The sequence below is a fragment of the Lithobates pipiens genome, unplaced genomic scaffold (genome assembly GCF_037356315.1).
Source record: "Lithobates pipiens isolate NorthernLeopardFrog02 unplaced genomic scaffold, aLitPip1_a1.2 Scaffold_16, whole genome shotgun sequence".
Taxonomy (NCBI): domain Eukaryota; kingdom Metazoa; phylum Chordata; class Amphibia; order Anura; family Ranidae; genus Lithobates; species Lithobates pipiens.
This window is the reverse complement of record NW_027507748.1, coordinates 195,131,416-195,156,543: the sequence shown is the minus strand read 5'-3', so window position 1 is coordinate 195,156,543 and position 25,128 is coordinate 195,131,416. Positions and strand designations below refer to the sequence as shown.

The 25,128-nt window shown below is 43.1% G+C and overlaps 1 protein-coding gene across 1 annotated transcript in view; it reads right to left on the bottom strand.

The window, feature by feature from the left end:
• The window catches only part of LOC143982287 (cyclic AMP receptor-like protein A), a 933,494-nt gene that overhangs the window by 530,644 nt on the left and 377,722 nt on the right, over window positions 1–25,128 (bottom strand). The window contains exon 6 of the mRNA XM_077480869.1: window positions 15,590–15,677. Coding sequence (XP_077336995.1) covers window positions 15,590–15,677 — 88 coding nt within the window. The remainder of the gene's footprint in view (window positions 1–15,589; window positions 15,678–25,128) is intronic.

Here is a 25,128-nt window from a genome sequence, read left to right as displayed (position 1 = left end):
GTGTATCATCTGAGGATGTTCACTTCACTGGGTATATACAGTGCCTTGCGAAAGTATTCGGCCCCCTTGAACTTTTCAACCTTTTGCCACATTTCAGGCTTCAAACATAAAGATATAAAATTTTAAATTTTTGTGAAGAATCACCAACAAGTGGGACACAATTGTGAAGTGGAACATAATCTATTGGATATTTTAAACTTTTTTAGCAAATTAAAAACTGAAAAGTGGTGCGTGCAAAATTATTCGGCCCCTTTACTTTCAGTGCAGCAAACTCACTCCAGAAGTTCAGCGAGGATCTCTGAATGAGCCAATGTTGTCCTAAATGACTGATGGTGATAAATAGAATCCACCTGTGTGTAATCAAGTTTCTATATAAATGCACCTGCTCTGTGATAGTCTCAGGGTTCTGTTGAAAGCGCAGAGAGCATCATGAAGACCAAGGAACACACCAGGCAGGTCCGTAATACTATTGTGGAGAAGTTTAAAGCCGGATTTGGCTACAAAAAGATTTCCCAAGCTTTAAACATCCCAAGGAGCACTGTGCAAGCGATCATTTTGAAATGGAAGGAGTATCAGACCACTGCAAATCTACCAAGACCTGGCCGTCCCTCTAAACTTTCAGCTCAGACAAGGAGAAGACTGATCAGAGATGCTGCCAAGAGGCCCATGATCACTCTGGATGAACTGCAGAGAACTACAGCTGAGGTGGGAGAGTCTGTCCATAGGACAACAATCAGTCGTATACTGCACAAATCTGGCCTTTATGGAAGAGTGGCAAGAAGAAAGCCATTTCTCAAAGATATCCATAAAAAGTCTCGTCCAAATTTTGCCACAAGCCACCTGGGAGACACACCAAACATGTGGAAGAAGGTGCTCTGGTCAGATGAAACCAAAATCGAACTTTTTGCCCACAATGCAAAACGATATGTTTGGCGTAAAATCAACACAGCTCATCACCCTCAACACACCATCCCCACTGTCAAACATGGTGGTGGCAGCATCATGGTTTGGGCCTGCTTTTCTTCAGCAGGGACAGAGAAGATGGTTAAAATTGAGGGGAAGATGGATGCAGCCAAATACAGGACCATTCTGGATGAAAACCTGTTGGAGTCTGCAAAAGACCTGAAACTGGGACGGAGATTTATCTTCCAACAAGACAATGATCCCAAACATACAGCAAAATCTACAAAGAAATGGTTCACAAATAAACGTATCCAGGTGTTAGAATGGCCAAGTCAAAGTCCAGACCTGAATCCAATCGAGAATCTGTGGAAAGAGCTGAAAACTGCTGTTCACAAACGCTCTCCATCCAACCTCACTGAGCTCGAGCTGTTTTGCAAGGAAGAATGGGCAAGAATTTCAGTCTCTCGATGTGCAAAACTGATAGAGACATACCCCAAGCGACTTGCAGCTGTAATCGCAGCAAAAGGTGGCTCTACAAAGTATTAATGCAAGGGGGCCGAATAATTTTGCACGCCCCACTTTTCATTTTTTTTATTTGTTAAAAAAGTTTCAAAAATCCAATAGATTTCGTTCCACTTCACAATTGTGTCCCACTTGTTGGTGATTCTTCACAAAAAATAAAAATTTAATATCTTTATGTTTGAAGCCTGAAACGTGGCAAAAGGTTGAAAAGTTCAAGGGGGCCGAATACTTTCGCAAGGCACTGTATGAGGGTTTACATCTACTTTAAAGTGGAAGTTCAGCCTAAAACTAAAATCTCTTAATCTCAAAAAGACCCAAAATTTTGAAAAAAACAACAACAATATTTTCAACTTTCTGTTATAAAACATATCCAATAAAATTGTATTTCTTCATAAATTTAAGCCAAAATGTACTCTGCTACATGTATTTGGTAAAAACAAATTCCAATAAGTGTATATTAATTGGTTTGTGTGAAAGTTATAGGGTCTACAAACTATTGTATATATATCTGAAAACTGACCAAGAAGTATGGCACATTTTTTGAAATTGTAATTTTTTTTTCCCACAATATTTTGGAAAAAACCCCAAAATAAAATGTGTTTTTTTCTTCACAACACTCTGTGGCAGTGATCAGGGATACTGACCGGTGACAGCATGTCAAAATATAAAAAAATACAAAAAAAAATACAAAAAGTGTAACAATAGTGAAACTGAACTACTACTGAATCGTTGTTTACAATTTGATTGCTGTTACAGTGATGATTACTGTAACAACAATGTTTTCAAACTGTCATGAATGGTTTCATTAATAACAGCTGTGATTACTATTGCTATGCTGTGATTGTCTCACATCGATCACATGGTACAGGGTGCTGTATCACAGCATCACAATGTAAAGCACAGCTATTATGATTGAAAGTAATTTTTGAAGGGCAGTCGGGATTAAACAGACCTCTGGGCCCATTTACATTCAGCTTCCCATAGAGCAGAGTGGGCTGTGCAAAAGTAGAGAGGTTTTGGCAATAGATTTATTATTCAATTTTTGTTTTATTTGCACAGCTTTTTCCTGTATTTTTGTGTATATCTCACATTGTTGAGCTGTTGCTCTTAGGGTGTACAAGCTAGCATGGTATTCCTTCCCATTTATAAAAAGTAGAGAGGACACAGACCTGTCATCCGGCCTCTCCGCTCAGCTCAGCAGGAGATCAACAGAAATCCTCTACTGAGCAAAACCAGACCAAGCCTGCATGAAAGGGGCCTCACAAAGCATATGGGACATTTTAGTAAACATGTCATATCTGACACCAAGTAATACATTCTAAGAAGCCAGTAATGACATCAGCAGGACCTGTCAATAGGCTTATTTAATTTGCTCAACAATGTACTGTATAACAAGTATGTATATGTAGGAAGCTGGCCATACAGATATATAAAGATGGTCAAATCATGCCTACATGTCCAGCCCTCCTTTGATTTTTATGGCCTGCTCAAGATTCTATTCACATAAGACACAGAAGTGACTTTACTAAGACTGAAGCAAACAGAATCTAAAGCAGTTGTACACGACAACCAACCAACTTCTTTCTTTAATTTTGAATGCTTAACTGAACAGCTTCTCCAGATTCTGTCTGCTCAAGTTTTGAAAAATTCCCCCACAGTGCTTCCAGTACAATCTCTAAGTATGCACAGGAAACAAGCTGCAATTTTAAGGGCATGACATTTTTTCCTAGTGTACGGACAACTGACTTACTTCACTGAAATCCCCTGATTTTTATTGCTGGGAGGATTTATTCACTTGTATTTGTCTCATTGATAATTGTTATTGAATGATACATTTTTTTTCAACATTCGATTTGACAGCTCTCCCTGCTGGACCGGCCAAATTGTAATCATTGTATGACCAGCTTAGGAGAAATCCAACATTTTCATCTGTACTAGGAAATTAGCAGAACTAGCTAAATCAGGGATAGAGGGTAAGGCTTCATGTACACGGGACGTTGTTTAACCTCTCCTGAACGATTTAACTTGACAGCTAGAAACTGATGTCTAAAAACGTCCGTTTAGCCGAATTTAGCTGAGTTTGCATCTAGAAGTGTTTTTTTTTTTGTTAAAATAAGAAACGTCTGTAAACGAAATGCTGCTAAACGCGAGTTACCGCGTTTAGCAGCGTTTACAGGCTGTTACAGGCAGTTTCAAATGCCTCTAAACATCTGTCCTGAATGCATTTTTTTGCGTTCCAAAAAATGCTTCTAAACTCAACTGCATAGAAACGACTATAAACTACCCTGTGTACATGTACTGATAAGATAACATAGAGGAGAGTTCAGGGGCAGGTGAGAAAATACCCAACTGCTCATAAACATCTGTTTAACAACAGAAGGTTACATGAGGCCTAAATCTTCCTTCTTTTAGAAAAATCTCTTCCAGTTGTGTCTTGAGACAAAAGAGAAGAAAAATCTCCACTAATGAACACAGAGAATATAAAAAAAAATTATTTTCTGTCGGGAAGTTTCTACTAACACTTCTGGACCCCAGTTGTATTTACACCCTAAATCCACCTTCTACATCACATCTTATCTACAATATACTCACCTTTGTTCACAGATTTACTCCTGTCGTCCTTGACCCCTCACCTCCTCCCTCTTTTCCTATAGCTTATTATCCTTCTCCTCGTACCCCCCTTCCCAACCCCTTAGGTTCTCCGCTACTCGCCGTCTACTTCCCCACAGCTTAATTACGATTTCGTTCATCATGCCTCCCCGGACTTCAATCCGCACACCACAATATAGATCTCTCAAGATAGTATCTCTAAATGCTAAAGGTCTTAACACCCCGAAAAAAGATCTCAGCTTCTGGCCCATATGAAATCTCTGAAAGCTGATATCATTTTCATTCAGGAAACCCATTTTAGCTCACAGGCCACACCTAAATTTTCCAACTTATACTACCCTCAGGGTTATCACTCAACCACTCCGAACTTTAAAACAAAAGGTGTCTCCATTCTCATATCCAAACAGACCCCCTTACAAATTACTGATACCATAGCTGACGATAATGGTAGATACATTTTTCTTAAGGGCTCCATACACGACAAACCTATTACATTAGCAAATATATATAGCCCCAATTCGGCGCAAGTCCCCTTCTTTAGGACGATTACGAATCAATTGGCTGCTTTCCAAACAGGCATGTTGATCCTAGGGGGCGACTTTAACGTCCCCCTAGATCCCCTGATAGATACCTCAACTGGATCCTCTCTTCTCCCTTACAGGGCCCTAAAACAGATTAAACTGACTCTACAAGACCTCCTTCTCCACGATACATGGAGAACCCTTCATCCGACGGAGAAAGACTTCACCTTCTACTCTAACCCTCACGACAAATACTCTAGACTTGACTATATTTTCCTAACCCAGTCTGATCTATCCTACCTCAAACATGCGTCTATAGAACCTATGATCCTGTCGGACCATCACCCTATCTCGATCACACTGACATTCCCTGAGACTCGTGACCGAACATATATCTGGAAATTGGACCCAGGTATCCTGACTGATACTGTTCGCACTGCACAAATCCGACAATGTCTCACAGATTATTTCATCGAAAACACTACACCAGACACTTCTTCTATCACCCAGTGGGCCGCACACAAAAGTGTTATCTGAGGGAAACTTATATCCATTTCCGCTGAGCTCAATAGAGAACGAAAACGTCGCCTATCCGATCTCTTCACACGACTCAGAAAGTTAGAAGCGGCACACAAATGTACGTTGGCTGAGCAGACCCTCCACGATTTACAAGCCACTCGTTCCTCCATTCGTGAGGAATTAGGGAAAACTATCCGGAAAAAAATATATGCTTTCTCAGAAACTATTTTACCAGTTCGGCAATAAAAGTGGTCACCTTCTAGCCTAAGCCTTGAAAGCCAAACGGTCGAAAACGATCGTACATTCCTTACATACTTCCTCTGGTAAAAAACTCACCTCAAACGAGGATATAGCTAAAGAATTCAAATGTTTCTACTCTCATTTATACAATCTTGAGAATTCTGACTTGTCCCCCTTAGCTAATCTTCACAGACAACGCATGATGGAGGGATTTTTACGCCAATTCTGCCCCAAGATTCAAAATCCAGACATCATATCTACTCTAGAGGACCCGATTACCCCTTTAGAATGGAAGACCGCCCTTAAACAGACTAAAACTGGAAAGAGCCCAGGCCCAGATGGGCTACCCGCGGTTTACTACAAAACCTTCTCGGAGGTTCTCCAAGATCCTTTTTGTAGAGCCTTCAACTCCATTTCAGACACTACCCCCCTTCATCAGGATATGCTAGAAGCCCATATAGTGGTAATACCGAAAGGTGACAAAGACTTCTTCCTCTTGTCCCTAAATTGGTCTCTTGCGATCAAGTCGGATTCGTCCCTGGCCGTGAGGCACGGGACAACACGATTAAAGCCATTAACTTACATCACTTGATCAAAACTTCTGGACAAAAAGGCTTCTTCCTTTCCCTCGACGCGGAGAAGGCATTTGATAGGGTAGCATGGGATTACATGCATTGTGTTCTGCAAACCATCGGACTGGGACCTCGACTACTCCGCTTCATTAATGCCCTATACATCAACCCAAAAGTGAAGATAAGAGTGAATAATACCCTATAGAGTGCCTTCTCCATAAAAAACGGGACCAGACAGGGATGTCCCCTATCCCCTATTCTATATATTCTCACTCTGGAACCTTTCTTAAATAGCTTAAGACATAACCCAGATATTAATGGAATTAAATCTAAAATAAGAGAATATAAAATCGCTGCGTACGCTGACGACATCTTGATGTTTCTTACCAATCCCCTTATCACGATTCCATCCCTCTTAAAAGAATTTAGCTCATTTCATACATTGTCCAACTTAAAAATTAACTTTAGCAAATCCTATGCCCTCAACATCTCTTTACCTCATGAATTGGCCGAACAATGTAAACTCAACTTTCCATTCCAATGGACCAATGAGACTATTACCTATCTGGGCATACAACTTCCAAAAAATCTAGACGACCTATACGCTAAAAACTACTTACCTATCCTACACAAGATATTGATGGACTTAAAACTATGGAACAAACCAATTTTTTCGTGGTTTGGTAGGGCTTCCATTCTAAAAATGAACATTCTCCCTCGCATCCTATATCTTTTACAGGCCGTACCGATAAAACTCCCCATAGCTTTTTTTAAATCGTATAGACGAGCGTGTACAAACTTCCTGTGGAATATGCGCAGACCCAGAATTAGCTATTCCCAACTTTCTCTACCCAAAGACAAAGGTGGCATAGGTCTTCCTGATATCAATAACTACTACAAAGCCACTCATATGACGAGAATAATTGATTGGAACATTCATTCACCCTACAAAGATTGGGTCGCTCTGGAAGCCTCATTCGTAGACTCCCCTCTTCAATATCTTCCATCGGTACAGCGCTCACACATGTCCTCTCCGACTAAATCCCATCCACTAATAGCCCCAACTTTACATTGCTTCTCTACTATATGTACTCAAAAGGAAATTTCATCCAACCCTGGACCAATGACCCCACTGAAACAAAACCCACTCTTCCCGCCAGGCATGCACGAATCTTTCCTTGCTAAACATTGGACAAACGAACCGATCCTCATTAAATCCTTTTACAACAAAGGGCGACTGCTCACGACACAACAAATCGCAGAGAACATGCGAATGCCCCCAATCCCCATATAGACCTACCAACAAATTCGACATTACCTGCAATACACTAATAAACAATATGACTGTACTAGATCTCTGACTCCCTTCGAGAAACTCTGCTCCTCACGGACACCCCTAAATCATCTCATCTCTTTGACCCATTCCCTTCTATTTCAGAGTAACATCCCTGGCACCTCTTTGGCTTGCAAGGCTTGGGAAAAAGACCTGGAATCTTCCTTTTCACAGGAAGATTGGGAACATATCTTTCTGAATATTCATAAAGGTACGCTGAATGTCTCGGCTCAGGAAAATGGATTCAAATTACAATGCCGCTGGTACCATACTCCTGCCCTGATTCACTCCTTGGATGCACAGATTCCGGATACCTGCTGGAGATGCCACAATCAATGCGGCACCCTCCTACACTTGTGGTGGCTCTGCTCGGCCATACGTCCTTTCTGGCAGAAAATACATAAGGTGATTGAACAAATTACAAGCACGATCATACCCTTCTCTCCAGCCCTCTTCTTACTACACCACAATGCCCACTCTAGCACATCTTACCGAAAATCTCTCACACTTCACTTAATCAGTGCGGCGAAGCAGTGCATCCCGACTTACTGGAAGTCTCCTACCATCCCCTCCATTGCAGAATGGCTTTGTAGAGTAGACAAGATAGCAAATATAGAAGAACTGATCCATATTCATAATGACACTCCGACGAGTTTCGGCTCGAAATGGGCACCCTGGCACCACTTTCGGAATACTGCTGACTTTCACAACATGATACAAAACCCCACCTGACTAACCATCTGATATTTAGGTACACGTATCCAACACCATGTACCCCCTGGGTTTTGCCTCAGATCTGTAATATACTACTATTATCGGAGAGACCGTTTCTAGCATACGACACTACAATCGTTCACCCTAACTAGGTGGTGGTTCGTGGACGGCGAGTAGCAGATCTCATGAACCCTCATCTTAGTCTCTTACCTGAAGCAACAATCTCCCCCCTCCCTGCCCTTTCCCCTTAATTCTTTATCCCATCCCTCCTTTACATAGTTCCCCCCCCTCTCCCGAAAAGGATATGCATATCCAGAATAGAAGGTGTAAACTTGTAGCATCTCCCCTTACCTCCTTCCATGATCTTTCCTCACTTCGATATGTTCTTCATTGTTACAGTATGGCAATCCAACCTCAGACTTGTTGGTATTATTACAACCCTACACATACGCAACGAAACGCTCCGATTTCACGTGCATCTGAAATCTCTTCCATATATTTCTACATGTTGTCAAATGTTTAATTAGACCTCAGGTTAACATCTACATCAACCGTATAACAATATACAAGATGTTTGTATTGTTAATGTTCAATATGGATTGCCTGTTATATGACTTATTCTTCTGTATGGTGCATTTTGAAAAACAATAAAAACTTTTGGAAAAAAAAAAAACTGCCAGGGATTTTCACCATTCCATACTCTATCCAAAGGTGAGACAATTTTTTTTTTTTTTTGCTTTGGATATTAGCAGTAGCTTATATTACAGTGGGATTAGTGTTGGAACTATGGTTTGCAAAAAAAATAAAAAAATACCATATGCAACAATTTTAGATTATTTTAGATTCAGAGCATAGCTGTACTTGGCCATCAGGAATATTAAAAGTTCTAATTGGGTTTGTCCTGCACATGATTATAAACAAAACAGATGGATGTAATATTAATCTATGTCAATACAGCTTCAGTGTTTCATAACAGTTGTTAGCTGTTCAATGTGTATTATTTATGTGAATATGAGGACATGTTTTAGGAAACCTCTTGTTCCTAAAACAGAGTAACTTCAATTTTGTTGAGAAAAAAAACAAAAACATTCCCCTCTGGTAATCTATGTACATTGCAAGATTTCAACTTTGTTGCAGATTCTTACCTTTTGTTATTCTGAAAAAAACACTGTTTGACTGTGTCCATGTGCCGAGTGAATCGGTATGGGAGTGGTTTCATAATTATCAGTCACCTGCAGAGCTATAATGATGAAACTGACAGGGTCTGCATCACTTTATACGTGATTTCATATTGGGAGTATCTGACCAAAAATTACATTTTTGTTGCAGGGGATGCCTGAAATCTGACATATCTTAGTGCAGACTTCTGGGCAAATCAGTGGGCCAAACACACAAGCAGGAAATTAGGTTTCTGGGGGGCGTTTTGTACACGGTGCATTTTACAGAATATTACTAATCTGCAGATTGAAAAGGAAAGGTCATTTTTATTAGCATTCAATTACAATAGGACTTGTTTCGAAATTGTATATGCAATATATTTTTTTTGAATTTGATATTTTTTGCCCCACAAAAGTGGAGATGCCCTTTAACCGCTGACCAGCCACTGCAGTTGTACTGCAGGTTGGCTCTCCTGGGCAAATCACCATCATTGTACGTTGGCTGCTTTAAGAGCTCTAGGGGGCGTGTGTGCATGACGCCGGAGCCGATGCGCATGGACATGGCGTGGCGATGTCTGACAGCCACCCGCGATTGCTCCACAGAGAGACAGAACAGGGATCACTCAAAAGTGGCCCACCTGTGCAACGTGTAGAACAGTGCCGCAGCAAAATTAAATTTCTAAACAAAAAAAAAAAATGTCATTTAAAATTGCTCCTGGTTGTAATGTATTGCTGGCTCTCAGTAAAAATCAAGTAAAAAAATGGCATGCACCCCCCCCCCCCCCCCCAGTCCATACCAGGCCATTCAGGTCTGGTATGGATTTTAAGGGGAACTCCACGCCAAAAAAAAAAAAAAAACACAAATTGGTGTGGGGGTCCCCCCAAAATTCATACCAAACCCTTATCCGAGCATGCAGGCTGGAGGTCAGGATGGGGGGAGTGAGCTGAACCATACCATGCCACATGCCCACAACATGGGAAGGGTGCTTTGGGGGGACCATGTTGATGAAGGACAAGAGCCTCTTCCAGGCAACCCTGGCTATCGGTTGTCAGGGTTGGCGGGTGGGGGCTTATCAGAATCTGGAAGCCCCCTTTAACAAGGGGACCCCAGATCCCACCACCCCTATGTTAATTGTACCCCTACCCATTCACCAAAAAAAGTGTCAAAAAGTAAAAACCCCAATAGACAGCATTTACAATTCCTTTATTAAAAAATAAAAAAAATAAAGTGTCCCATGATGTACATCCATCGTCAATCATCATCAATCATGCCGCCCGATGGACCCGAAAAATAGAAAGAAAAGGGATGGATGATAAAGGAATTGTCATAAAATGTCTGTTGTGGTTTTTACTTTTTGATGCTTTTTTTGGTCCCCTTTTTTGCCCCCCCCTATTTACTTGTTAAATGGGGCTTCCAGATTCTAATAAGCCCCTGGCCTGCAGGCCCCGACAACCTATGGTCAGGGTTGTCGGGAAGAGGCTCTTATCCCCAAAGCACCCTCCTCATGTTGAGGGCAAGCAGCCTGGTAGGGTTCACTGGGGGTAGTTCACTCGTCCCCCCTCTATCCTGCTTGATCGGATAGGGGGTCTGGTCTGGGTTCCCCTTAAAATCTATGCCAGAATCAAAGGGCCTGGTAGGAATTCTGGGGGGATCCCACGTTGTTTTTTTTTTTTTATTATGGCGTGAAGTTGCCCTTAAAATCTATACCAGATCCTAAGGGCCTGGTATGGATTTTGGGGAGGAGTTTTTTTCTTAATTCTGTCATAGGGTTCCCCTTAACCAGATAGTGCTGTGATTGGCCAAAGCATGCAGGTCAATACACTGCAATCTCGCTACTACTGGTCACTGCGAGAGCAGGTCTGGGCGAAGTGGAAGAACCCAAGGTTTTCCCACCACCATCCTTACGATCTCTGTGTACCAGGATCTCCTGGGCAAAGCTGGAGCCACCAGGATTACTGGTTTCCCTTCTTTTCTGACCCTACAAAGCAGTCTCAGTAAGAGCGGAATCGGAGGGAATGCATAGATCAGAGAAAACTGATCCTAAGGTATCACTAGCGCATCTGATCCGTATGCTAGAGGATCCCTTGCCCTCGATACAAATTTGTCCAACTTCCTGTGGAACCTGGAGGCTAGTAAATCTACATTTGGGGTATCCCATTTTCGGCATATGGCCCGAAAGACCATTCTCCTGGTAACAGCTGCTGGCGGCTCAGATAGTCCGCTTGCCAATTCTCTACCCCCGGAATGAAGACTGCAGAAAGACAGGGAACATGCTTTTCTGCCCAAACTAGTACTTGGTTCACCTCCCTCTGGGCATCCTGACTCCAGGTGCCCCCTTGATTAATGATAAAGGCCACAGCAGTAGCATTGTCAGACTGTATCCAGACAGGATAACCCTGCAACCTGTACGTCCAGGCTCTGAGAGCTAAATGCACTGCCTGGATCTCCAAAATACTGATGGGCAGGCTCCTTTCAGCCTTGGACCATTTCCCTTGGGCCGAAGCCTCTTCCAGAACTGCCCCCAGCTCATAAGGCTGGCATCTGTTGATACCAGGTGACTGGGGTAAAGGATCTTCCCCTTCTCAAATTTTTGGTTTTTAACCACCAGTCTGATGACAGGCACATTGGTAAGTCCAAGGGTTGGACTCTCCTGTTCCAGGCAGATAGGATGCTGTTTTTCAGCAGTCTTGAATGAAACTGGGCATAAGGAACGGCCACCATCTTTCCTAACAATCTCATGCAAAGACTAATAGATGGTTCCTTCCTCGCCTTGACCATCTGGATCAATTCTCTTATAGTCTTGATCTTTGACTTGGGTAAGAATACTCTGCTTTGCGCAGTGTCTATGATCGTGCCCAAATACTCCACCCTCTTTAAGGGCTGCAAGGATGATTTTTCCAGGTTGAGGACCCAACCTAAGTGCTTTAGGTATTTTACTGTGCTGAGCACATTGTGGTTTAAGCATTCTACTGACTGTTCTACCAGTAGCAGGTCATCTAGATATGCCATCACCGCTATGCCCTGTGCCCTTAGATTTGCTAGAAGTGGGGCTAGAATCTTTGCAAATACCTGGGGTGCAGTAGCCAGACCAACGGGTAGGGCCACAAATTGGAATTGGCGCTCTTCTACTGCGAACCTTAGGAATGAGTGGTGAGTGGGACAGATAGGCACATGTAGATATGCATCTTTGATTTCTAGTGACGCCATGAATTCTCCCCCTAATATAGTGGGGAGACCACAGAGCGCATTAACTCCATGTGAAAGGGGCGAATGTTCAGGAATTGATTCAGGCCCTTTAGTTCTAGAATAGGTCTGACATCCCCCCATTGGAAGAAGGGCTTTCTTTTTACTGGATCTTTGGAGATGTTTGACCTTAGAAAATGGTAAGGCGGGAATTCTTGGAGCTCCAGCTTGTAACCCAGGGACACTGTAGAAATTACCCACCTGTCCCGGATTTCCGCATGCCAAGCTCCTGAAAATTGCAGAAGTCGCCCCCCACACTTGGCCGAGCGGGGGCGCCCCCCTAAGGAGGCTTTGGGGTTCTGCTTAGCTGATTTCTGACCCCAAGGTTTCTTTTGTCCTTGGGCTTGGCCATTGGGCCTGCCTCTTGCATCTAGCTGAGAAGGCTGTCGCCACAGCCTGGAGGCCATGGCCCCAGGAATCTGGGAGAGAGCGTTTAAAAGAAGAACGTTTACTCTTTTTCTTAAAAGGGTAGTCTTACCACTAAAAATCTTCTGGATGTATTTATCCAGGTCATCCCCAAACAGCTGTTCCCCATGAAAGGGGAAACCGGTTAAAAGATTTTTGCATGGAGCTTCAGCTGACCAATGCTGTAGCCACAGAATCCTGCGCATGTGTACCAGCAGGAGGGTAAGGCGGGATGCCTGCTGGATAGAATCTTTAATGGCATCTACCACAAAACATAAGGCCTTAGGCAGGTCCAACCATAGCTTAACCTGATCAGCAGGAAGATCTTTAAGCCCTTGCTTCACCTGCCCCTTTAGTACCTGACATATGCCTATTGCTGCTACAGCAGGTTGGGTTACTGTGCCAGTCATACTAAAGGAGGACCTAAGTAAAGATTCCAGCTTTTTCTTAGTTGGATCCTTAAACATCTGAGCATTGTCTATAGAACAAGTCAGATTTTTGTTCACACGAGAAATAGCCACATATATTGCCGGTAAGCTCCGTTTCCTGGTAAATTTTTCCTCCATTGGGTAAAGGAAAACAAATTTCTTAGGAGGAGAAAACAGCTTGTCTGGATGTTCCCAGTCAGCATGAATACGTTTTTCCAATACAGGATGGACCGGGAAAGTATATGCAGACTGCGGGGATTTTAATGATCCCAAGGAAGAAACAGGGGACTCAGTTAACTCAGTAGAGGGCAATTTTTACGTAGCACATGCAGCTTCTGCATAGCATTGCACCTGCATTTTGAGAAACAGAGAGGTAGAAAAAGTCTCCTCTGATTCCCCCGATTCATCCGACTGCTCCTGATCCTTGTCCCCTGATGGAGTAGTATCATCATCATCAGACTCATCTGATGGGGGATTTAGAGCAGCAGAAGGGGACCTACCCCTTCTGCTCCTTTTCTGCTCTTCTGCGAGGACGCTGCGATTAAAGTAACAATTTTTTCCTCTAAACTATTTAATGCTGCTGCTAAAGTGTCCTCGGTGACATATGCAGGAGCTGCCATATTAGGAGAAGCTGTAAGCCTGACAGGGGCAATGGCTCATCCTGTGCGGTGGCATCAAGTCCAGCAGGGGAGGATGGAACCAGGCAGGCATGACTAGGACTCCCCGATCCGGATGGCGACACCATAGTGCCCCTCTTCCCTACCCCTGAACTCCTTCTACAGGAAGGCATGGTCCTAAGCTAGAAAAAAGCAGAGGTACTAGCGCAGGTGCATCAACTGCTGAGCTAGTCTAGCAATATAAACAATATGCTGCTAATTTGCATAGCCTGATGCTGAGTAGGCATCTTGGTGTGCCTGCATCCAACACACAGTTGAGAGTTGCTTACGTGCCCCAAACTGCTGTGTTCCTCTTTTATGCAGAGCTCTGGCGTCTGGGGGTTTATTTAAAAAAATTCTGCCCCCGGCCTGCGCTGTGGCTGGCGTACACGCACGCAGCAAGCACACCCCCCACTTCCCCGCCAAACTGGCTTCAAAAGCAGGCCCCCTATGAGCCTGCACATGCGTAGAGTAGTGGCAGGGGTGTGAAGGGGCAGAAAGAAAGGCCCCCCTCCGAGTGCCGTGGAGCCTGGACTACAAGGGACCCCCCCCCCACAGAGTTGTGTCAGTGCCTGCAGCGGAGGAAGTGAGCCACTTAACGGACCGGCTGACACTGAGCTTTTGTTTCCTGGAGAACATGGTAAGTAGAACACCAGGTATACCTCTTTACTCCCTCCAGTGGCAGAAACAGGTAAGACATGCACTTAGTGTCACTATTATTTATTCAACTCCATATCAAGTAAGTTATTATAAGAATTTTGAGTATGAATTCTAGAGACTAATTATAACATATTATATATCCCTCTCCCCCCCCTTTTTTTTCATTGTTGTCGACTATGTTACACACACCCCCATGGTGCTCCCATTAGCTGTCCTTTTATGTACCGGTGCTGCACTCTAAACCAGACTGTACAGATTACATTTTGTACCTTGCCTGTTTAATAATATACATTATATTTTTGTTATCTTGTTTGTCCTTACCATTATATATATATTTTTCTATTTTGTTAGTCAGTCATGATAAGCTCCGGAAGAAGCGTGAAGACACGCGAAACATGTTGAGCATAGCATTATCTTTCAACCTATTTTTGATGTTCCGCGATTTTGCGTTATATACTGTTATATTTTCAATAACTATTTTGTTTTTTTATTACCAAGCATATTACAAGTATAGTATAAGAGCGGTAACACAATTTGGGATGAATCCTTGACTATTGACGATTGTCTTTTGAATTATTCTCTTTTTCTATTGAGGTAAGACATGCAGCTACTCACAGGAGAAAGGCCTTAAGATTTTTTTCTTAGGATTTTCTCACTTACCTTTTCCCCGCCCAGGAACTGCTGAAGACCAGACAGATCCAATCTTCACCCATCACGGCGGGTAGCATTGTGCCAACCTTCAGGGCTCTGGATTCCTATTTAAAGGAGGCCTCTTCCCTGGAACTGTAGAAGACTCTGCCAGAGTATCTTTATTTTAATGCGTGCCAAAAGTACTGGATCCCAGGGCCCAGTCCTACAAGCTGGGAAATTGGCTCCCATTCAACCCATGTCTGCTGGCGGCGCTCGCCCCCCCCCCCCCCCCCCCCCCCACCCCCCACTCCGAGGCAGCCCACGCTCGCCAGAAATAATTTTCCACTTGCAAAATGAGAATAGGTGAGTGGAATATTTGAGGGCTGGATTAAGTATGATGCTGTATTTCTACTTATGATGATAAACAGTTATCATTCCTGCCATAATGATAAAACATTAGAACTATTGTACTTACAGACCATATCGATCTGTCCTCATCTCCTTCACTACATTCAGGTACAGGTTCAATGTAATGCAGCAGACCCAAGCCAGGGCACACCAGTCTGTAACAAAAATAAGAAAATCTAAATTATTATGCACAAATAATGCACAATGCTTTAAGTAAAATAGAGTACAAGCTATCATGGTCTGGTGCAGCTGTGCTTGGTAGCCAATCAGCTTCTTAGGCTGGGTTCACACCAGCTGCGGCCACCTCTTGCAGAAGGGGGTCCCTGTTCTCCATTTAGAGGTGAATTAGGTCTGAATTTTTGCCTGAATTTGGACCTGAAATGGAGCCAAAGATGCACAGGACCCTTTTCAAGTGAGAACCTCGGGCGTCCCAGAGATGTGTGAACTGGCTCCATTGGGAGCCAGTCACAGTCTCCTGCAAATTGGATGCAGGGAAAACCTGCATCCAATTTGCATAAGTGTGAACCCAGCCTAAGTTCAGCTTGTTTATATAGGCTTTGGATAAAAACAAAAAAAAAATGGAAGCTAATTGGGTTCTATGCACATATGTGCCAGATTTTGCACTTTACAGTTTTAGTAAAAGCAACTTCATTGGGTATATGGGTACAAAGATCAGAATTGTCTAAGCTATGGTATTTTCTTTCACTCTGTATTGATGGGAAATCTTGGTAAAAGGAAACAATATTGATACTAGGTGTTAACACAGGATTTTACAAATATAGGAAACGGCAAGGAAAACAAATGGATCCTTCAATAAATCAAGCCCAACCTTTCACTGAAGCTCAAATAACTAAATGTAGCTATCTTATTCTGGGTATATTATGAGACGAACCAACTCACTGAAAAATAAGACAATTATGCTTGGAAAAGTTGAAGGGAAACACATGGACAACCAGCAAAAAAGATGGCTGGATACAGTAACAGAAATTATGAACTTGTCCCTGCAACCACTTGAGAACCAAAAAACAAGTCTGAATATTCCAGAGAAACACTATCCATGTGGTTGTCAGCATCCACTTGATGGCAAATAAAAATAATACAAATAATAACACCTTGCCATAACACACAAGAATAAAAACAAATACATTCCTAATGCAAGTCATTCTTGGTTCGAAATTCAGCTGGTTCAGCGGGGATTGGCTGAATTTTAATTCATGCATGGGCAATTCTGTTACTGTCTCCAGCCATCTTTTTGCTGGTTGTCTTCTTCTTTCCCTTCACCTTTTCCAAGCATAATTGTATTTTTCAGTGCGTTCAGTGCATCTGGAAAGTATTCAAATTGATTATTTTCCTCAAAATTCTACAAACAGTACCCCATGATGATAATGTGAAAGAAGTTTGAAATCTTTGCAAATTTATTCAAAATGAAAAAAGTTCGCTAAAAATCACATGTACATATGTATTCACAGCCTTTGCTCAATAATTTGTTGAAGCACCTTTGGCACCTATTTCAACCTTAAGTCTTTTTGAGTATGATGCTACAAGCTTGGCACACCTATTTTTGGCCAGTTTCTCCCATTCTTTTTTGCAGGACCTCTCAAGCTCCAACAGGTTGGATGGGGAGTGTCAGCGGACAGCCATTTTTCAGATCTCTCCAGAGATGTTCAATCAAGTTCAAGGCTGGGCCACTCAAGGAGATTCACAGAGTTGCCCCATAGCCACTCCTTTGTTATCTTGGCTGTGCGCTTATGGTCATTGTCCTGTTGGAAGATGAACCTTTAGCCCCAGTCTGAGGTTCAGAGTGCTCTGAAGCTGGTTTTAATCAAAGATGTCTGTGTACATTGCTGCATTCATCTTTCCCTTGATCCTGACTAGTTTCTCAGTTCCTGCCGCTGAAAAACATCCACACAGCATGGACCAGGCTATGAGCAGTGCCTGGTTTTCCCCAGACTTGCCACTTGCCATACAGGCCAAAGAGTCCAATCTTTGTTTCATCAGACCAGAGAATTTTGTTTCTCATGGTCTGAGAGTCCTTACAGTGCCTTTTGGCAAACTCCAGGCGAGCTGGAGTGTGCCTTTTCCGTCTGGCCACTCTACCATACAGGCCTGATTGGTGGAGCGCTGCATAGATGGTTGTTCTTCTAGGAGGTTCTCTTCTTTCCACAGAGAAATGCTGGAGCTCTGTCAGAGTGACCATCGGGTTCTTGGTTACCTCCCTGACTCAGGCCTTTTTCCCCCAATTGCTCAGGTTGGCCGGGCGGCCCGCTCTAGACTGAGTCCTCGTGGTTACAAACTTCTTCCATTTACGGATGATGATGGTCATTGTGCTCATTGGGTCCTTTAATTCTGCAGAAATTTTTATGTACCCTTCCCCAGATCTGTGCCTCCATACAATACTGTCTCAGGGGTCGGCAGACAATTCCTTCCTCTGACATGCATTGGGACCTTATATAAACAGGTGTGTGTCTTTCAAAATCATGTCCAATCAACTGAATTGGTCACAGGTGGACTCCAATCAAGTTGTACGTCTCAAGGATGATCAGTGGAAACATCAGTGGCAAAGGTGGTGAATGCTTATGTACACTATATCACCAAAAGTATTGGGAAGCCTGCCTTTATATGCACATGAACTTTAATGGGATCCCAGTCTTAGTCCGTAGGGTTTAATATTGATTTAGCCATTTGCAGCTATCACAGCTTCAACTCTTCTGAGAAGGCTGTCCACAAGGTTTAGGAGTGTGTCTATGGGAATGTTTGACCATTATTTCAGAAGCGCATTTGTAAGGGCAGGCACTGATGTAGGACGAGTAGGCCTGGCTCGCAGTCTCTGCTCTAATTCATCCCAAAGGTGTTCTATCGGATTGAGATCAGTTCCTCCACCCCAGACTTGCTCATCTATGTCTTTATAGTCCTTGTTTGTGCACTGGTGTGCAGTCATGTTGGAAAAGGAAGGGACCATCCCCAAACTGTTCTCATAAAGTTGGGAGCATGAAATTGTCCAAATTCTCTGGGTATGCTGACACCTTAAGTGTTCCCTTCACGGGAACTAAGGGGCCAAGCCCAACCCCTGAAAAACAACCCCACACCATAATCCCCCCTCCACCATTCTCAACTTCCATAGTGGTCCCAGAGGTAATAAATATTTATATATATATGTTGGTCCAAGATGGACAAATGTAACTATACAGTAAAAATCAGTGCTTCCATTCTGGATGGCACTTTGGCCGGCGGGCGGGCACAGTGTATGACATTATTATGTTTTTACGCATGTTCGCTGGTTAATGATGACAATAGCACCATTTTGTATATCGCAATTATTATTTCCATGTTTGCTGATTTTGCACACAAACATTTTTTTTAAAGCGTATACTAAAATTAAATAGCAGCTTTTAAACAGTATAACACTATTTTTAATTATATGGTCCATATGGGAAGAGGTATAGTGGCTGAAAATCTGCAATTGCAGAGTCCTGTGGTGTCGGATGTATGCCATGGAAACCATGTGGGTCCTCTGAGTTGTCTATAAGATCCTGGGAAAGACATCTGAATGGGGCTGGTGGTACAGAAACCAGCACTTTTTTGACCCCTTTGTGATAAAGGGGTCATATTATAAGGTTAGGCTATATTTTCTGGTGGTGGTGGCTTTATTAGTTTGCTCACATCCTGGCACTTGAAAATTTGGATCTTTTGTTTTCACAAGTACTTTTGTTGACTTTTTATCACTTTATTTTTTATATAAAAAATGATATTTTTGGGACTTTATTTCAAACATAAATTGCATGTGGTGTATTGTAGATTTAAAGGGACATTACCTATGTTTGGTCTTTATAAACACTGCAGATAGCGCTTTACATATATGGTTTTATAGTAAAAATCATACCTGGAATTCGGCTTTAATGGATGTTTAAAATCAATTTAATGAGGGGCAGGCAACACAGCAAACAAAAATTAATAGGTCCAGTGGCGTTGCTTGGGGGGAGCGGGCCGTACCCAGGTGACATCCACCAGAGGGGCGACACCCAGCACAGTGCTGGATTAACAGAGGTGCAGTGGCTCGCTCCTCTTTCTCCTTCCTCTGCACACTCCAGTACCTTTGCTGTCTACTTAGCAGCACGCGATGTTTGGGGAGGGAGGAGGATTAAGAAGTCATAGGCAGACAGCTCTGGAGTTCCATAGCGGCTAGCCCAGTGCCCGCATGTCTTCCAGGAACCGGCACTGCAATTGTAAATTATTGTGACAGGCAGACGGGGAGAGGTGCCAGCTGCCTATCACAATTACACTCCTCACAGTTTATGGAGTCTAGGCTCCTCCTTCACACTGACAGTAGATCCACAACAGGAGGAGGGACATCCATGTGAACAGAGCTGCGCTGATCTGAGGTCTTTAAATGTGGGGAGGGGAGAGATATACACTATATAGTCACAATGGGCAGATATACACGGGGGGGGGGTTACATTAGGGGGATTATACAAGGGGGGGTTAAATTAGGGGGATTACAAAGGGGGGTTACATTAGGGGGGATTACACAGAGGAGGTTACATTAGGGAGATTACACAGGGGACGTTATATAAGGGGATTACACAGCGGGGGGTACATTAGGGGGATTACAAGCGGGGGGTACATTAGGAGGATTACACAGGGGGCGGTTACATTTGGGGGATTACACGGGGTGGGAGTTACATAAGGGGGATTACATGGGGGGTTACATTAGGGGGATTACACAGGGGTGGGAGTTACATTAGGGGGATTACATGGGAGGGTACATTGGGGGCATTACACTGGGGGATTGCATTGGAGGGTATTTACATGGGAGAGTTCACAAGGGAGGAGGTACACTGTGGGGATTTATACTGGGGAGTACAATGGTGTGGGGATTTATGTGGGGGAGTACAATGGTGGGGGGTATTTATACTGGGGGAATTTACACTATGGGAGATTAAACTGGGAGGATTTACTGGGGGAGGGGGAATTACACTGTTAAACTGGGAGAATTAGACTGGGGTAGATTTACACTTAGGGGATTTCACTGAGCTGCTCAGTCTAAAGTGCCTGGGTCTATTTTATGTCCCAGTTCAGGCCTGGGTGACACCATTAAGAAGGAAATGATATCCAACCATGATGGTTTCACCCCCATCCGTGACAGTGCATGGATTGTCGCACTGGCATAAACCACAATATTTACAGGGGCTGGTTTGGGGTGCGCATCGTGCTTGTTCGCTGCTGTCCCGAAACTAGACTGCCCAGCGCCCTGCAGAGCACTGTGGCAGGCTAGACAGAAGAGAGCCCAATATACCAGCCTGCCACAGTGTCTACTGCTCTGTTCTGTTCCCGCTGCCACTCCGCAGTGGCAGGACAGAGCATTGCGGCAGACCAGGGGGAGATCTATGCTAATGCACTAGCGATCAGGTTTGTCTGAGGATGTTTTTCAAATGAATGCCTTGGTAACAATGGGAACTGTTGACAGTTGGAAGTTTGGTTGTTTTGTAACCATTCTCAACAAACTGGTAAACAAAAGCCCAAATAAAAGGAGCAGTAGAAACTGATAGCGAAGTCACTCAACATGAATTATCACAGAAGGACACTTGAATCTGTAATCAGCGAACAAGAAGGTGCCTGATCTCCAGAAGCTACGGAGATCATGAACACAGTAACTGGGGCGAAGTAACTTTTAAATGTATTTCTACTGTTACAGACTATATGCTGTTTATTTGCTAGGCATTTTGCTTGTTAGTATTGTATGTTATTCCTAATATTGTAATAGTTTTGTATGCAATCTTTGTATAGTAAAAGCACATTTAGCCACTGCAGAGGTCTTGCTAGATAGACGCAAGCAAAACAGTGCCTCAGATTGCACAGTGACCGGAGGGAGGGTGACACCATATTTTATGGCACCAGGTGACACCAACCCTAGTGATGCCACTGAATATGTCAAACCAACAAAACCATCAACAGGAAGAACAAAGAGGGCTAAAAGCCCTACAAAAGCCAGTGTCCACCAAGGCCTAATCATCCACACAAATGTGTGTGAAGAAGACCAAGTGGCAGCAAATGTGGGTCCAGAACACTAGGTGGCAGCCTTACAGACCTGGGAAACAGATCTGTCACTGAAATGCCCACAAAGTACCAATGTTGCAGGTGGAATAATAAGATGTCAAATCAACCAATCATTGATCGAGTGGCAGCCTGTCCCTTCCAGAAGCCATCAGGCAACACAAACAGAGAATAAGGTTGGTGAATTGAAAATGTGCCTGTTAAGTAGACTTCCACAGCTCTAGCCACATCCAAACAGTGGAGAGTAATCTCCTCCTCTTCTTAGGTGCCATAGGATGGCAACAAAATGTAAAAAAAATTAATGTAGAGACCTCCTTGGGCACAAAAAACATTCAAAATGTAAATTTGACCTAGGCACATATATCTGTAGAGTTTACTTATATTTCTCGAAAGCCTTAAAGGGGTTGTAAACCTTTGTGTTTTTTCATAGGATGCATTAAGGTGAAAAACCATCTGGCAGGGACTGTCCCCCCAGCCCCCTTAGCTGAGACCTGGAACTTGACCCCCCAAGGACGGATTGTCTCTCTGCCCAGGGTTTCTCAGCTCTTGATTGGATAGATTGATAGCAGCGCAGCCATTGGCTCCTGCTGCTGTCAATCAGATCCAATGACACAGGCGCCGGGGGAGCGGGGGAGTCATACATTTGGCGGCTATGGATGCCGAATGCTGAACTCGGGAGTGCGCCCGCAAGGTAACCCCCTCGGGGAAGTGCTTCCCAGAGGGGGTTATCTGATGCAGGAGGAGCCCAGAAGAGCAGGTTTGAGGCCTGCACAGTGGAGGCAAGTATGATATGTTTGTTATTTTTTAAAAAAACCCTTACAGTCACTTTCATGTCCTGTGTCTTTCTGTGGTTTCGTTCCTCTGGTATCAGTATGATAACTTCTGACAAGTTCTCCGAGACGGGAGATAAAAGCAGCTGAAAATTTGTGTTGAGGTGGGTGCTATAAATTTAGAGAGCTTGTCTTGAAACCGCACAACTCTGAAAGTATCTTCGTTCCTCTGCCTATGTGGAGGGGGGGGTGGGGGGGTGTGCCTTTCCTCCAATCAGCTCTCACACAGTGTATGCCAAGAATCCACTCCTACTGCTGAATGAGGAAGTAAAAATTCTACACAATGTTAGAATTCTAAAGAATATAGCAAGCTGAAGACAGATGTGCATTTAAAACGAATGTAGGTAGATTTGTTTCATCCCTGTGTATCATCTGGGGCTGTTCACTTCACTGGATATAGGAGAGGGTTTACATCCACTTTAACTACTTGCCGATCAGCCACCGTCAATATACTGCGGCAGCTATGCTCGTTCCTGTGAATCGTCGTAGCTGTACATTGGTTCACTGCATGGCGGCTGCCATGAACCGGCATCTGTAAACAAACAGATCCCCATTCTGACCGGGAAGTACAGAGTGATTATCTGTGTGTTCTAATGATTAGGAACAGCGATCTCTCTGTACTCCCAGTCAGTCCCCTCCCCCCACAATTAGAAACACCTCCCAGGGAACACATTTAACCTCTTGGTCACTAGTGTTAACCCCTTCCCTACCAGTGTCATTTATACAGTAATCACTGCATTTTTATATCCCTAATCTCTGTATAAATGTCACTGGTCCCAACAAAGTGTCAAAAGTGTCCGATCTTTCCGTCGCAATGTCACAGTCCTGCTAAAAATCCCTGATCACCGCCATTACTAGTAAAAAAAAAATAATAATAATAAAAATGCCATAATTCTGTCCCCTATTTGGAGATGCTATAACTTTTGCGCAAACCAATCAATATAAACTTATTGTGATTATTTTATAAAAAATATGCAGAAGAATACATATTGGCCTAAACTGATGAAGACATTTTTTATTTTAATTTGGGGATATTTATTATAGCAAAAAGAAAAAAAAAATTCTTCGAAATTGTAGGTCTTTTTTTGTTCATAGCACAAAAAATAAAAACCACAGAGGTGATCAAATTCCACCAAAACAAAGCTTTATTTGTGGGGGAAAAAAGGACGTAAAATTTTGTTTGGGTACAGCATGGCACAACCATTCAATTGTCAGTTAAATCGACACAGTGCCATATTGCAAAAAATCTTCCGGTCCTTACGTGGTTAATGTGGTTGTAAACCCTTACATATAACCAGTGAAGTGACTGGCCTCAGGTAAAACACAGTTATGAAACAAATCCTCCTACTTAAGTTGTACCAGATTATCTGCGGTCTTCTTTTCTCCACATCCGTTCTAGGTTCAGAATTTATACAGCTTGCCTAAATTGCCAGAAAAAAAGGGGGCGGAGAGCTGAAATTACATTCTACAGGGTTTCTGTGAGGACAGCTCTGGTGAGGAACAGAGCTGAAGTTGTCAATCAGCTAGAGCTCCCGCCCTGTACCATTTTTCTACTGGTGTCAGGAAAACTTATCAGAAATGATTCATGATGATAGCAGAGGAAGGAAGCATCAGACGGAAATGAAACTTAGAGCCCTTTAACACTGGGGCGCAGGCCAGATTAGCGGTAAAGTGCCACTAGTTTTAGAGGCGCTTTACCTGCGCTTTGCGGGTGGGAGCGGGGTGCTTTTAACTAATAAGAGGTTAAAAGCGCCCGAAAAGTGACACTTCCGAAGAGCTTCCGGCAGCGCTGCCCATTCATTTAAAAGGCAGGGGCGGTGTGCTTGCAGGACTTTTTTTTTTTTCATTCTGCAAGCACACCGCCCCAGTGTGAAAGCACTCAGGCTTTCACACTGGGGAGACAGGGGTGGCAATTTACAGGCGCTTTACAGGACCTATTTTTAGCGTTAAAACACCTGTAAAGCGCCTTCAGTGTGAAAGGGGTCTTAGTGCTCTTAATTGAGACAAGTACACACTATAGAAGGATATGCTTTGTACATTTTTCATGTTGGAGGTTTACAACCACTTTAAACTAATATACCATGTTTTTCATAAGTTTCAACAAGCACCGTTAACTGCCACACAGTTTTACTCCTAAATGTTCTAATTACAGTTATATAAAAATAGACATTTATTTTAAATTGTACCTATACATTCATAGAATCAAAAGTCTACAGTTTGTTTAATTTCAAAGCAATATTGGTATTAAAGCTTAACATAACCCCACAGCTCATTAACATATCAGTATAAATTATTATAACATGTGAAGCCTGCCTGAGGTGGGAAAATGGCAGTAGGAAAACAGCAGAATGTCTACAATGGAAACCAATTTGCTCTTTTTCCAGCTAAAGGTATAATTATCATCCACACATACTAGAGCAAGGCATTATGCACTCACTCCCTAACTGACAACTTGAACTAGTGATATGACATTGTGATGTCACTCATTCTAGCAATTTCACAGGCTACATTCTCTAAAATAGGAGTTCAGAACACAAAATTACTGCCTACATCATGCGCAGGTGACATGTATATTTAGCTTTAAAGTGGAAGTTTTTTTTTTAATCGGTATAAATTCCTACCAGAAATCCATGTGCTTAAGGTGCCAGCCAATGGATGTCCGCCGGCACCTGCTGATCAGTGAGGAGAATGACAGAACAGAGCTCCGCCTATGTAAATAAGGCAG